Here is a 15,768-nt window from a genome sequence, read left to right as displayed (position 1 = left end):
AGGTATTTATAGGCAATGAAATAAGAGTAAATCCAAAAAAGAAAATTTAGTAGGGCCAATAAATTTGTGAAGCAATGGTTGTGGGTAAATTTAAATGCTTGTTTATTGGCAATACAAAAAACATGTTCCTATCCATTTTTTGAAAATCAAACTTGCTCGACATCAAGGTGAAAGTTTAGATAGTCAACCAGTTGAGTTACAAAGATTATTTAGCAAAGAGATATACATTCCTCATAGTCATCAACTTTTATTTTTCTTTTCGATTTCATTCGGTATCTGGTAATTGTTTTGAGGCTCGACTAGTCTCAATTAGAATTCAAAAATCTCACTTTGGTAATTGTAGCTCATGAAAAGACGAGTGTTTTGTTTATGTCTGGAGTTTCTTGTTCGTGTGGTGTTTTTGGTGATTTATGATTTAGAATATATAATTTATAGTATTATCTTGCGGTTGTCTTGTTTCTTGTGTTAGTTAGTTGTGTGTTATCTCATTTTGTTGTGTGATTTTATGTGTTTTGTTTGTTATACTGTTATCTGTCTTGAGTCAAGGGTCTATCAGAAATAGCCTCTCTACATCTTCTGAGATAGTGGTATGGACCGCGTACACATCACCCTCCTCGAATCCCATTATATAGGAATACACCAGATATGTTGTTGTTGTTGTTGAATATATAACGCATTGGGACTCAAATTCTTTCCTTAAACATTGCTAACATGTTCATTAAATTTCTTAAATGTCATAGTAAAGTAATATATACCTTAATAATTTTCCAAACACCACTAATTATATATTCTCAACTTAGATATGTGCTCCAAGATATATAGCCAAGAATGGAGTTTGATTCTTTCTCATTTAACTTAATTGGAATGAATCTTCTAACTAGAATTTTCTCACTCGGGGTTCGAATTAAAAACTTTTAATTACGATTGGAGAGATTCTTTCTATCTCACCATATTTAATGACCTGATAATGATTGATGTAATGCTATTAGTTCGATTCAATTCAATTTTACAAATTTATATAAGTTTTTTTGATTTTTCTTGAAATTATTTGTTGTAGTTTAATATCAACCCTACTTTCCAAATGAGGATACAAGCTAAGTGGTCCTAATTATACAAAACTTATTTGTTGCCAAATTACTGGAATCACAAGCTAATGGTCTAGACATACAATCTTGTATTTTTCTTGGTTATATCAATTAATGGTCCATTAATAGACACGTTTCAACATTTAAGTGGAAAAAAAAAATTATCCTTATTAACCCTAGCTACCTACTCTATAAATTGTTAAAATTTGTAGGAATTGAAATAACTAGGGTGACATGCATAAGCTGATAATTACAGATATTAATGATAATAAAATTAGATTGAAAAAAAAACTATATAAAAGACTTTATGATAGTATACGAGTTTGATCGATTAACCAATATATGACAATACTAATATTTAAAAGTTATTCTAAAGCTATTGAGAAAATAATTCTTCTCTTAAGTAAGATTCTCTAAAAGAGTGTATTGAGAATGCTATTATGATGTTTATGAGAAGAAATAATTTCCTATTTCTAGAGGATTTTCTTCTCAAAGATAAATATAGAAAAGTCCTTTTCTCCCAAATAATTATTTTTCATCACGAAAAGTAGAAAATCTTTTTAAAGTAAATCACAATTATATACAAAATTCAAATAAGATACAAAATTCGAGGCACAACTCCAAACAAAATTTTGTTGACTCCAGAGATCTTGAATTATGCAAATAAAAATCATGACAAAAGTTATAATACACATTAAAATATTAGATTATTTGAAATTCAGACCTAATTGACAACTTGTTAAATAGAAATAAGAGATTTAAAAATGTTAATGATCGAAAAGATAATAATCATGTAAATATTTATCGGTGTAAGTCCTAATAAGGACTCAATTGTACAAGCTTACTAGGTGTGTTCTACTACAACTTGTGTAGCTACTTTGTAGGAAATTGTTTGTATAAATAGATAGGCTTATGCAAAAAATTTTGTTCCTATTGCTCTCTTTCTATGCGTCAAGCACACAAAAATGTAATATTTAAAGTGAGTTTTGTAAAAAGAATTAGTCTTTAAACTTGTGTGTTGCATTAATTTTGTGTAAGTCTCTTAAAGACAATATGTGATATTTGAAGTTCTTTGAAATTAGATGTAGGTTGAAGAATGTTCGCACTAAACATTTCTCTTGATCAATTACATTAGATATTCGAAGAAGGGTAGCAAAAAGCATAAGAGAAGAAAAGTTCTACCCCAATTCGCCCGATGGGTCTCCTCTTGCCCCCGCCGCCGATTTTACTGACCCTTATTGCAGGACCAGCTAGAGAGAGAAAACAAATGTATTGAACTTGAAATCTTTTCTGGAGATATCCATTTTCTCGGAGATACAAATTAACGTTCTCGTTCGAGAATTGCAAAATATGCTCAGTTAATGATTTTCTTGTGCTCTCCATGATCATCCAATATGATTAACTTTGGTAGAGAATTAAACGCATATTAAACTTTTACAAAAGGAAATTCATTCTTCTCTTCTTCAATGAATCCAACAGGACAGGAAAACAACTTTCTCATAGAGAATCTAAAAAACTGCTCAAAATAAATAACCTCGTCATTTTTCTATTTTTGAACTTCAAGCAGTTCTAGAAATACACAAATGTCTAGCACAGATGCAAACTCAATGAAGATGTACATTCAGTTATTCCAAAACAAAGATGCCTTAAATAAATATAAGTATCAAACATATTAATTGTCAGATAAATTGATTTAAAAAGACTATAATAAATGGGACAATAATAATAGTTATATATTTTCATATTTTAATTCTAAAAAGTCAAAAATAAAATAAAATTACTTATTAAAAAAAAAAAAAAAATCTCAGTGAAAAATATTGTTTAAAGGAGTTATCATTCCTTTTCAATATATGCAGAAGGTATCGTTTTTCAAACTTAAATGTTAGGAAGGTAAAAAGTGATTCACTCTGAAAAATTTCACTAAAAATATTGCATAAAGGAGTTATCGTTTCTTTTCAATATGTGATGTGGCAGTGAGATTCACTCTGAAAAATTTTATCAAAAATATTACATAAAATGGTTAGCGTTCCTTTTTAATATGTGAATGAAATATCATATTTCAAACCTTAAATGTAGACGGAGAAAAATACAAGACATTAATATGTGAACGAGAAAAACGTGTATATTGATAGCCTGTGACTATGGACACATATTTTAGGTTATAGGTACGTGTAGGACCATTTGGATGATGTTAATAAGTTAGGACCATTTGGATGACATTAAAAATTTAATTTTTTTTAGCAAAAAAAAGAAATAATTTTGTATTCACTTAATAAGATAGTTTATAGCTCTTCAAGTGTTAATGCGATATTTAATATCATAAGTTTTAAAAATTGTGCAGTAGCATGAATAGTATGGTATCGTCAACTCTAATTAAAGTTATAAGGGGTTATCAAGTCAACAGGAGAAAATAAATATGAAACGGAGAGAGTATAAAAAATCTTAAGTTTCAAAAGTCTTGATTTCTAATCAAATCATGATTTCATATCACAAAACCAAACAAGCTCTAAATTTTCTGTCAAGTAAAATAACATTAAATTAATAAGGTGAAACGAAGTAATATGGTTCACCAACATAAGTTGTTATAGATGATTGAAATTTTACCATTTTTAATCAAAAATTTAGAATTAAACCTATGAGAATAAAAATGCTCTATGTATCATTTGGGACCATATTTGGATATTATGAAGAAATTGTGGATGATATTAAATAAATATTTTTAATTTTGTTTGGCGTGTTTTGCTCATGTTATTCCTCTTCATATTGTATTTTGGTGTTTGTAATTTGTCAGAATGGGTGACACAATTCCAGAGGTGTTTGATTGTGTTTGAAGATTTTTTCTTTGAATAGTTTTGGAATTGTTGCTACGGTTGACTTTGGTCAATATTCAGAGCTCTGAGCATTGTATGAAAACTTGTCAGCTCCATCAAATCTGAAACGTTAATTTTGAATTAGTGAAATGGTTGGTTCAAGTCTCGAGGCTTTCAGTGTAATTTTGATTATTTAAATGAGACATTGAAAATTAAGGTCTAAAGTTGACTTTGGTCAACTTCCGCTGATAACACCCGCCTTGGAATTTTTTATTGTTTCGTTGATTTTGACATGTCAAATTTGATCAAGTGGCATAGTTTGACTGTGTTTATGAAATTTCGAACACACTTCAAGGGTTTATCACAGACATTTTGGCCTGGGATGTTTCAACTGTTTCTCCTATTAACCGGTGCAATTGGCCCCTTCTTTGCGTTCGCGATACCCCTATCGCCATCAGAGAAGAAAATCCTTTAGCATCCGATCATGGGGCTTGACCTTGATTACGAAGAAGGAGCGAGTTGGGTTATAACAAAAATTAAACGAAAATGTAGAAATACTAAAAGTAATAACAAGGAATAGATTAATAAAAAGATGAAAAGCTTAGACTCAAAGAAAGAGAGCGAGAGGAACAAAAATTTTTCTCAATAGTAAGTATAAGCCTCTTCTTTCTGAAAAAATATACAATGTGAGGAGAATTTCAAAGTCAGTTTATTGATATATTTTGCAGTACGTAAACCTATCTATTTATACAAATATTTTGTCGTACAAAGTAGCTATAGAGGCTCTTGTAGGACACTCATTGTAAGCTTGTATAATTGAGTCCTTATTAAAAATCTTACATTGATCAATAACTATATAATCATTATCTTCACGATCTCTGATATTTTTAAATTTCTAATCCTTATTAAATCAATTGTCAATTGAGTCTAAACTTTAAATAATCTAATGCTTTATTGTGTATTCAGTTCATCATATACTTTAAATATTTGTCAGGTGTACATATGGATGAACTTACTCCACGAAGATTGTGTAAATATGGATGAACTTACTCCACGAAGATTTTGTTATGGATTGTGCCTTAGTTATGTTGTGCCTTATTTGAATTTTACATCATATATAATTGTGATTTATTTAAAAAATGTTTTCTACCTCTCTTGATGAAAAATATTTATTTGGTAGAAAAGACTTTCATATCTATCTTTTTTGAGAAGAAAAAAATTTTATAATCAAATTTTTTTCTCCTCATAAATAATACAATAAGATTTATTTTCAATGTATTCTTTTAGTAAATTTTACTTAAGAGGAGATTTATTCTCTCAATAGCTTGCACATGACATCCTTTTTATTTTAATATGAAACTTCCATAAATTCCAACAAATTTACCCCTAATTACTCTCTATCCCTATTCTTTGCTAAGTTACAAATAATTTTTTATTTTGTAATTTTCGGATACATAATTTTGAAGTTGAAATACATAATTTTGAACATAAGAATGTAACCATAAATTGCTCTATTTTTTCTTGGATACATAATTAGCATTTGGATATATAGTTTAGAAGTTGAAATACATAATTTTAATTACTGAGATACATTCATTTCTGAAACTATTTAATCGAGATACGTAATACATTTACTAGACCAAAAGGAGATACATAATTTGTTTATGAGTTATTGGATGTATTAAGCTGTTTAAAAAAAAAAAAAGAGATTTAGGCAATTAATTAAAATGATAGGAATTTTATGTAGTTTATTAAAGATAAATTGTGATGTTATGTAATTTTTCGTATTTTGATTCCTACAAATTTTCACAAATGAATGTTTGAAACGTGTCTATAGGATCATTAATAGGTTGTACGTTTTTAGGACCATTAACATGTGATTCTAATAATTTGGCAATAAATTTGGTTGTATATGTAGGACCATTTGTATATACTCAAGAAAGAAGTAGGGTTGATATTAAACTACAATAGATAAGATTGTTAAAAAAAAAAAAAAACTATATTGATTTGTAAAATCGAATTAAACCAAAACACAATAATATTTACAATGCAGTCATTTAGAGAGGAAGATTTTCAATATTAACTTATAAATGTAGGTCGTTCAATAAAAAATATTAATAATATGTATTTTTTAGTATTATAGTTTTCTTTGTCATCTGATTATCGTCAATAGAGTTTACAACTATTAGCTTCCGTATAACGCCCAATCGATTTCGAACCCTAACAATTCCCTCACTCCAATTGCATCCAATAAAGCTAAATGGGAAATAATCACTCATTTCTTGGCTATATATCTTGAAGCTCATACCTAAGTTGAGTGTATATAATATGAATCTAACCTAGTAAGTAAGTTGAAATTTTGGGGTACTATATGAAGAGACAAAAGATAAATAGTATGGTTGGTGACTATGAGTATCGTGATAAATATTTCTTCATTCTTAATTAGAAAGTTTTGGTTTAGTTCTGATAATCAAGTAATTTATTGATGGGTAACGATTTACTTCTCAAAATGAGATTTTTCAATGCTAATAAAGATTAGTCGAGCCTCGGATAAAATTACAAGAAATCAAATTGAAAAATCGAATGTATATCTTTTTTTTATTGAATAATTTTTATAGCTCAATTAGTTGACTATCTTATTTCTTCCGTCGCTTGTTCTTTTTATTTTTTCTTCTAATCTATAAGCATTTAAATTTACCTACCACCATTGCTTCCACATATTTATTGGCCCTACTAAATTTTATCATTTTTGGTTTTACTCTAATTTCATTGCCTATAAATACCTCCATTTTTCTGCTGTTCTTTCACAACTCAAATTTCAATCTTTCTTATTATTAAAAAAAAAAAATAGCAATCTTTTTTAGTCATTCAAAGAGACTATGGCTCGTTCCATTTACTTCATGGCATTTCTTGTCTTGGCAATGACCCTCTTTGTTGCCTATGGTTTGTCTTCATCTTTTATTTTCTAAAATCTCAAAATATATAATTTGTAGTATTACTCTAATTTTCCTAGTCAGAATATTACTTATAATAAAGACACAAAGACTATTATGTACTAATATGAAATCATAATAAAGATACAAAGACTTAAAATAGTGTTTTCATTAACCATTTTTGTTGATTCTTTCAAAGAATTTGTTTGTTTGATAAACATTTTCAAGTATGTGGTCTTCTCTTTTACGAACTTATAGTCTAGTGGATAATTAATCTTGATGAAACTTTAGTAATACTTTTTTAGGAACAGTGAGTTGATTCACACTTTAATGTTGTTTGTATATATTTGATTCAATTACGTGTCTTTCTTTTCTAATATTTGTAACAACTTATGAATTATTGTAGGGGTGCAAGGTCAAAACATTTGCAAAACAACAAGCAAATATTACAAAGGATTATGTATTACTGACTCTTCATGTAGAAAAGTTTGTATCGAGAAGGATAAATTTCAAGATGGTCATTGTAGCAAACTCCAAAGGAAGTGCCTATGCACTAAGATATGTGCATTTGACAATATTCCTAATGATGCTGGAACTATTTTAGTTCAGGATGTTAAAACTCTCGAAGCAGAATTGTTTGAAGAAGAAATTTTCAAGGCGTAATTAAGTCTGATTATGGATTCAGTGTCATACAAAATTAAATAAAGTGTTGCCTTTCATACAAGGGTAACTTATAATGTTGTGGTCTTGGCCTATAGTAGCCATTTTCCACATTAAATAAGTTGTGCCACATCAATTGTATCATGTTACGGTCTATGCCTACCATTAGCAAACATTTTTTTGTTTTATATTTTTTCCGTTCTCATTTATAACATTTACATTTTAGAAAATAATACTTCTTTCACATATTGAAAAGGAACGATAATTTCTTTATATGATATTTTTCGATAAATTTTTTTGAATGAATTTCACTTTACCCCCTAACATTTAAAATTTGGGAAAAGACACACCCCTTCATATATTAAAAATGGCAGCTGATTACTTTGCAAAAATGGCCTCTACTATTGGAAATGAAACCTTTTTCTAATCTTGGCAATCTCTTCCTCAAGAGATCAAAGGTTTAATTCAACTAGACAAGCGACAATTACCTTCTATGAAGAGGAAATAGAAAAATGTAATTTCGTTGTATGTCGATGTATATATGCTTTATAGAGACGGAGATTGTGTAGGTTATTCCTTCCTCATTCTTTTTTTTAATGAATCTTTTAGAGATGTGATATGTTGGTTCAGGGTAAGGTCCATCTCTACCCTTAGCAAACTTCTTTTCGATTTAATTAGTATGGTAGGGATCAAGTCTAACCCCCCTCATCAAAGGCACCACAACACGTGGTGATGGCTTATTAAAAAAAATGATAAACCCTTTATCCAATATTTTCTTGTGATTTTTCTTTTTGCTTTAATAAGCAATTCTATGTTTTTACTTTCTAGAACTAAAATATGAAAATAAATAACTTTTAGTATTTTTCCATTTATTTTTTCATTGAATAATATTTTCTTTTAGGATATACAGTTACTTGGAGTAATGTGCTAATAAATTTTAAGTTTTGTGGACAGATTCACGACAACAAAAATTCAAGTGTCCTTGAATTTATATAAACCCTAAATAAAAAAATACGCTAATAGAAAGGGGACCATGTCCTTGAATTTGCATCTAGTATGTTGGTTGATTATTAGTCAAATTATGATGGATTATATAGTTTTTTGAAATCAATTTCTCTGACAATTAAGATCTTTGATACTTATATTTATTTAAGCCATCTTTGTTTTGGAATAATTGTAACAACTTATGAATGATTGTAGGGGTGCAAGGTTATAACATTTGCAAAACTACAAGCAAATATTTCAAAGGAATATGTACGATTGACACTTTATCTTTATGTATAAAAGTTTGTATCGAGCAGGATAAATTTGAATATGGCCATTGTAACAACGTCCCAAAGAAGTGCCTATGCTTTAAGCCATGTGTAGGTGACAATATTCCTAATGATGATCGAACTATTTTGGTTGAGGATGCTAAAACTCTCGAAGAAGAATTGCTTGAAGAATAGATTTTCAAGGCGTAATTAAGTTTGATTATGGATTTAGTGTCACACAAAATTAAATAAAGTGTTTCCTTTCTTAAAAGGGTAACTTATAATGTTGTGGTCTTGGCCTATAGTAGCCATTTTCCACGTTAATTAAGTTGTGACATATCAGTCCTTCATGTATCATGCATTAAGTTTGTGTGTGTCTCAACGAAAAGAGATCGTTTACGGTCTATAAGTATGAAATGCAATCAAACGCCTCTGGAATCGTGTCACCCATTCCGAAAAATTACAAACACCAAAATACAATTCTAAAAAGGAACAAAATGATCGAAACACACCAAACGAAATTAAAAATATTTGTTTAATATCATCCACACTTTCTTTATGAGCCCGAAACCTAAAAGTCAAGTTTTTTTAGTCAAAAATCCAAAAGGGCACCCCAATAGTGAAAAATTCCAAAAGGGACAAGGTAAACACAGGTGTTTACCTTGTCTATTAGAAAGTTAACACCATCAGTTCAATTGTTAGAATGTAAGGTAAAATGGTGAATTTACCTTATAAGGTAAAATGGTGAGTTTACCTTATAAGGTAAAATGATGAGTTTACCTTGTAAAGTAAAATGGGGAGTTTACCTTATAGGGTAAAATAGTGAGTTTACATTATCTATTATCTATATGTAAGTGTCAGCAAAGTGTAAGGCTACAAAGTAAATAGAGTCGTTAACCTTGTAAGGTAGGATCTCATGTTTACCTTGTAACAACTTCTCGCTGCTATATAAAGAGTGTGAGCAGAGGTTCATTTCGTGCATCAACTCAAAATAATTGCTAAACTTCATAACTCAAAAATTTGTTGAACCTTATTCATTTCTTACTTTAAAATGGATAAGGTAAGAGTAAATTTACATTGGGGTGGTGAAGTTTTGCATGATGGAAATTCGGTGCGATATAGTCGGCGTCCTATAGTGGTTCAATTATTTCCTTTATCTCTCAAATATGATCGTTTGAAAAGGTTGTTTAGGAGTAAAATGGGTATTACTAATTCGTAAGATGATGTGGTTATTTTTGGATGATATCCGAATTATTTTACGTCCAACGGGCAACCAATATTTGGTGAAACTCCTATTTGGAATGATGATTCTTTATCTTTATTTCTTATCTAAGTCCTGCAAATTTTTTATTTATTAATATATTATAATTTTAAAATCATTCATTTAAAAAGTATGTAAATCAAGAAAATAACATCATATGAATGTTTGGGAAGTCTCTTCAACAGCATTGGGTTCATGGGATATTCATTCCTGTAATAACATAATAAATTATTAATATATTATTTAATTAAAAAGTCAATGTAAATATAATACAATAATAGTGTCGTACACTTACCTCAGAAAAATTTAATCCTGTAGTAAAAGGAGAGTTGTGCAATGAAAATTGACATGTTGTGGGATGAACATTAGAAAAGTATCCCGTTAAATTGGCTAAATCCAATTACCCCAACAAGTGGAGTTACAAAATAAGAACTTTGTTCATGAGAATAATTTATTCCATTAGTCGAGGCTCCAACGTAATCACATGCGGGGTAATATGGCTCAACATTAGTTGTAGCAAGCGACAGATTGAAATTACCTTCATATTGTACCCCATGATCACTTGAATTTTCTTCATCAATTAAGTTATATTCAATATGAACTTCGTTCCATTGTTATCCACCCCTCCCACCACGTCGACGAGCTCTCTCTCTTGGTGCAGCTGATCGTCGACGAACTTGAACTGATAGTGATTGCTCATATTCATTCGGCGGTGTGTACTCTGAATCAAAAGTCAAATGCGTACCCAAAGAGGCAGCAGTCATTGACTCAAGGAAAATCGATGCAAATTGCATTGCGATTTGCTTCACCTCTTCTGATTGATTATTATCATTCACAAGATTTTGAGCAATTTGATATGCCCTTATATGTCCCCTAGCCAAAAAAATAAAAATAAAAATTTATACATTAGTTGGTGAAAAAATCATTGACATGTATTAACATAAATTTAAAAAAAATGTACATACCAATGCTTTATGTCTATCTGCCATTGGTTGATATCCAACTTGAGCAATATGTTTTGGATTTTCAACTATAAGGCGTGAGTGATAGAAATATCATTGATTATAATCTTCTTGGTTGATCATGTAATGGGGGTGAACACTACTGTCATAACGCTTATTCCACTTTTGTTCTGTTTCATTTAACAACATAACAATCTCCTGTGATACTCGAAATCGCTTATCGTATTTAAAATGAAATGGTTTGTACTCAGGTTGAATAGGTATGAGTTGGACATAACCAAATTTTCTCATAACACGATCAATCATGTGCCAATCATGATGAATTCTACAAATAAGTGGAACTTTAACCATCGAAATAGTACATCCTTGGCGACACCATTCCGGCAACTCATTAATAAGTTGCTCAGAATATGGCTGTCAAATAAACTACAAGATAATAAAAATATTATGATTAATGTGTAACAAAAATATTATCCAATCTTTGCTTAGTTTAATAAATAATAGGCATATATTAAGAATTCAACTCTTAACCTCAAATGTGTATTTTAAAATTTTCACTATGAAGTGAATAATGTTAATGACAACTACTATTATTTATAAAGAAACATAATATGATTGTGAAATATCTCTTTAGCAATAATAAAATTTATATATAGCAGGGTCTAGAATTTATAGTGAAAGTTACTACACAGTGTACATATATGACTCTTTGAAGTACAATAATTAATATTTTATATTGTAGACACGTAATTTTGTCCCTCCGAAAGTTATTTTTCACCTATTTACCTTATTCTACTGTGTACCCTCGTCCGTGTAATTATTCCTCCATAAAAGAACAAAAATAACAAACCCCCTAACAAAATTTTATCTTGTTGGAACCATCCTAACAATCTCTCCAATTAAAAGCGAACACCTCACCACCCTCACCCATACCCATGTGACCCCCTCCCCCTTATATTTCTTGTCCACAAAGGCAAAAAGGAATTAAAAGAGCAAAGGGCCATTTTTTTTTAGTTTTTTCTTCTTCACAACATACACAACACTCACACCTCACAACACACGATCTGGGAACCTCACCATATATACACAGAGTTCATCATCCATTAACGGACACCATCCCACTCACGAAAGCCTCCATGGGCGCACAGAAAATGGGGTAGATCGAGAGAGAGAGGGAGAGTAGAAGAGAGGGTGGAGATCGGGAGAAATTAGGCAGAAAAGGGAGAGGAGATGACACATAAGATACACTCCAATTGACCTCACTGTAAACACACACTCTCATAGCTGATATACAAACACACTACCATCATCACTGACCTCACGAGATCCACACACGTATACAGATCGAAGAGGGGATCATGCAAAGAAAACAATGGGAGTTTGATCAGAAGTTTGAGAGAGAGATCGTCAGGGGAGAGAAAAACGCAGAAAGGAGAGCAATAGTGGCTCGTTCACACTATTCGGCGACCTTTTCATTGTCGGAAAAAGGCATCTCGTCGCCAAAGTTAACACTTTCTCGGGATCAGAAAATCATTTGGGAATTTGGGTTCGGAAGTCGGGGTTTTAACTCAAGTTGGATTTTGTTCTTGTCGAGTTTCTAAATCGAGTTCGGGTTGGGGAAAAAAATAGGGAAGGCTTTACCATGTTGGTGTTTGGATTGAGATTGTTGATTGGAGGTTCATGTTTTAGTTTCAGTCGGAGCTCTAACCAAATGGCCGAATTGAAATAAAACTGAGGTCCAATTCTATCCCGTTCTCATTTCAATTTCATCGTATATGTGTGATTGTTTGGTGTTAAGCATGATATGAATATTTTGGTGATATTAGTTTGTTTGTTTGGTTTCATTGTTATTGATTATGGACTTTTGAAAGTAGCAATTGTGAATTATTACATTGGAACCTTGAGTTGAATTTGGGGGTGGGAATAGTAAATCGAAAAGAATGAATATTATAGTATTTTGATTTATTGTTGATGTTGAACGTTGATAGTATCATGATAGGTCGAATTGGATAGGTAAAAAAATGATTTTGTCCGGGTAGGCAAATTTAGGAATGATGTTTGATTGAATGCGTAGAATTGTTTGGTTTTCTGGAACTAAAAAATGTATTCATTTAGCTGGGGAATGCCCCAAGTTCATTTGTATTTCTTCATTGGGGAATGCCCCGCAGTGTTTTGTACTTGGAGGACATACAAGATGAAGGCCCGAGGTATCGGGTAAAGCAACAGAGTTTAGCCTACGACTAGTTAGAATAGGATTTTTATTTTTGCATTCTTCTGTTTCTGTTTGTAATAATTGGACTGGACATTTTGATTTTGGATTTGTTTTGTTTTGTTGATTTGATTGATTGTTTTGTGTGTTTTATATGGTTTGTACATTCGTAGTGTCAAATTTGCCGATACGTTCCGTTAAGCGACCGTGGTCAAACCACGGGATCGAGGAATGCCTAACACCTTCCCTTCGATCAACAGAATTCCTTAGCCAGAATCTCTGTTCGCAAACCAGTTTAAAGAGTCAAATGATTTTGAAAAAGATTTTCCAATGGTGACTTGGCACACCGGATTATGCCAAGTGGCGACTCTGAGCTTTGAATATAAAAAGTCCTTTTCGAAAAAAAAATTCATCTTTTGTCACTTTAATAATAAAAATCCTTTCGAAACTTAAATATAATCTTTTTGGTGGTAAAAAAGGGGTGTGACAGCTCTGGCGACTCTGCTGGGGATCAAGCCCAGAATCTCTGGTTTATTTTGGAGTTGTATTTGTTTAGTTTGGCACTATAGGTGTATAGACATTTTATTTGTGTTGTTTTGCGCTATTGTTTTATCAGTGTTGAGTTCTTACGTGCTCTGTGTTTATAGTTTTCTCTTTATGTGTGACTGCTTTATATCTGGCATCATGTGCATAACCCGAGTCATTCTTTCTGCAACAAGTCCTGGAGTGCACGTCGTTCACACAAACTCTAGTTGAGTCACCTTTATTTTAGGAGGGGGAGCAGTCGGACGTATGGAGTGGGTGAAAAGAAAAGCAGCCACTATCGACCATATGCTCCCCCGAACAGCCTTGTTGGTAAACCCCAACGTAGGTCAGCCTTTAGATCATGCTTATCTGCATCATATTGAGACCTAGCAGGACCCATGTGGCCCTTTGTAGGAGACTCACCTCTAAAGCATCCCTGCGTGCTAAATGTTGCATCTTTGAAGGTAACATGGTCATTTGCCTGACTGATTTGGGAAAAAGCATGTGCTAGGAAGGTGTGTAGGCATGGAAAAATCAAAAAAAAAAAAAAAACTAAAAGTTTCGTAGTTTTTTAGAGTTTTGTATGACTTTTGTTCTTCACAATCCAAAAATTCAAAAAAGATTTTTACCTTTTGCACGCATTTCTCAAAAAAATAAAAACATCAAAAAGATTTTTCCTCTATCTCGTTTAGCATCCGTTCACAATTTGAAAACTTCAAAAAGATTTTTCATTCATAGTAGTTTTTATAAAAGAAGAATGCAAAGAAAAAATTGTAGGATGCAAAGAAAAAATTGTAGGAGTTTTGTACATTTCACGAAAATAACAAAAAGATTTTCTTTCGTAGTTATTGGTGTCATTTTTATATGAAGTGTCAAATTGAAAACTCAAAAATATTTTATTGACGTTTTGCATCTTCTGTTTGTGTTTGTGTCTCTCAAGTCAGGGTGTTGGTTATTTAATCCTTATTTGTCCATATCTGGACGAATTACGCACCCCTGATTCTCCTCTTTCAGGAGTGAGATACGTAGGCAGCTTATTGTTGGTTCGGGGATCTTATTTCAAAAATTCAAAAAAGATTTTCTTCACTCTTTATTTAGAGAAGGTGTCATTGCATCAATAAAAGAAAAGTACAAAAAAATTTCCTTTAATAGGTTCAAGTTTCATTTTCGTATGAAATGCAAAAAAAAAAAGTGTTTCTTTGGTAATCATATGTTTCATTTTGTATAGGCTATTAAAGCTAAAAAAATTCAAAAAGATTTTCGTCTATCCTTTTGACAATTTGTCATTTTTCTTTTCTTCTTAAAATTTCAAGAAAAAGAAAAAAAGAAAAGAGTTTGATTAGCCATTTTGGCAAAACTTCACGCTACGCACACCTGATTCTCCTTTCTTGGGAGTGAGATACGTAGGCGCCCTTCTTGGGATCGGTGATCTTTTCTAAAAGGAAAAAAAATTGGAAAAAAAAGGGTTTGAACTCTAACGCATTTGATGTTTCTTTAGTTCAGTTAGTTTAAGGTGGTTGGTTTGTGGCATTTTGGCTGGTCCTCTACATTGCACCAAGTTACAGAGAAAGTTAAGTCCAATAAGGATATCGAGTTTGTTGTCACTGATCAGATAGGGAGTTCGGGCAATGAGAATTTAAGAGCTAATGAAGAGACTCAAAAATTAAAGCAACAAATGATAGAAATGCATCGAGCTTGGGCTAATGGGTTTCCACCTCCTCCATTTCCCGCTGATAATCTGGAATATCTTTCTAGCTTGCCACCAGTGTCACTACACAGATTCCTATTTTTGTTAACACACCACAATATGCATCAAAACCTGCTCCGGGGCAACACTATCCAAACACTTCCAATATTCATTTCCTCACTCCTCAACACAAAGCTACCACATGCTCGGCTCCACCCACTATTCATGTTTTTGCAGCACCACCCCAACCCGAAGCTCCTACTTTTGAGGTTTATCCATAAGTTGTGCCTTCTCACTCTGCGAGAGAGCCAGCATTGAATATTTTTGCTGATCAACATCATGCTATTGATCCCACATTTAAGTCGACTAATCCTTATGGCTAT

The 15,768-nt window shown here is 31.6% G+C and overlaps 1 protein-coding gene across 1 annotated transcript; it reads left to right on the top strand.

The window, feature by feature from the left end:
• Window positions 1-6,679: 6,679 nt before the first annotated feature.
• On the top strand, window positions 6,680-7,676 carry LOC107877542 (flower-specific defensin-like). The gene is made up of 2 exons (XM_016724207.2): window positions 6,680-6,838; window positions 7,235-7,676. Exons 1-2 carry the CDS (start codon window positions 6,775-6,777, stop codon window positions 7,489-7,491), a joined length of 321 nt encoding a protein of 106 aa, XP_016579693.1. The 5' UTR covers window positions 6,680-6,774; the 3' UTR covers window positions 7,492-7,676.
• Window positions 7,677-15,768: the final 8,092 nt, after the last annotated feature.

This window comes from Capsicum annuum, unplaced genomic scaffold (genome assembly GCF_002878395.1).
Source record: "Capsicum annuum cultivar UCD-10X-F1 unplaced genomic scaffold, UCD10Xv1.1 ctg3428, whole genome shotgun sequence".
In the NCBI taxonomy this organism is placed as follows: Eukaryota; Viridiplantae; Streptophyta; class Magnoliopsida; order Solanales; family Solanaceae; genus Capsicum; species Capsicum annuum.
Note: the sequence above shows the minus strand (reverse complement) of the source record. Positions and strands in the feature narration are given on the sequence as shown.

Coding starts and splice junctions, on each gene's coding strand:
- LOC107877542 (XM_016724207.2), top strand. CDS start 6,775: ATGGCTCGTTCCATTTACTTCATGGCATTTCTTGTCTTGGCAATGACC. Junction 6,839..7,234: donor GACCCTCTTTGTTGCCTATG/GTTTGTCTTCAT, acceptor GAATTATTGTAG/GGGTGCAAGGTCAAAACATT.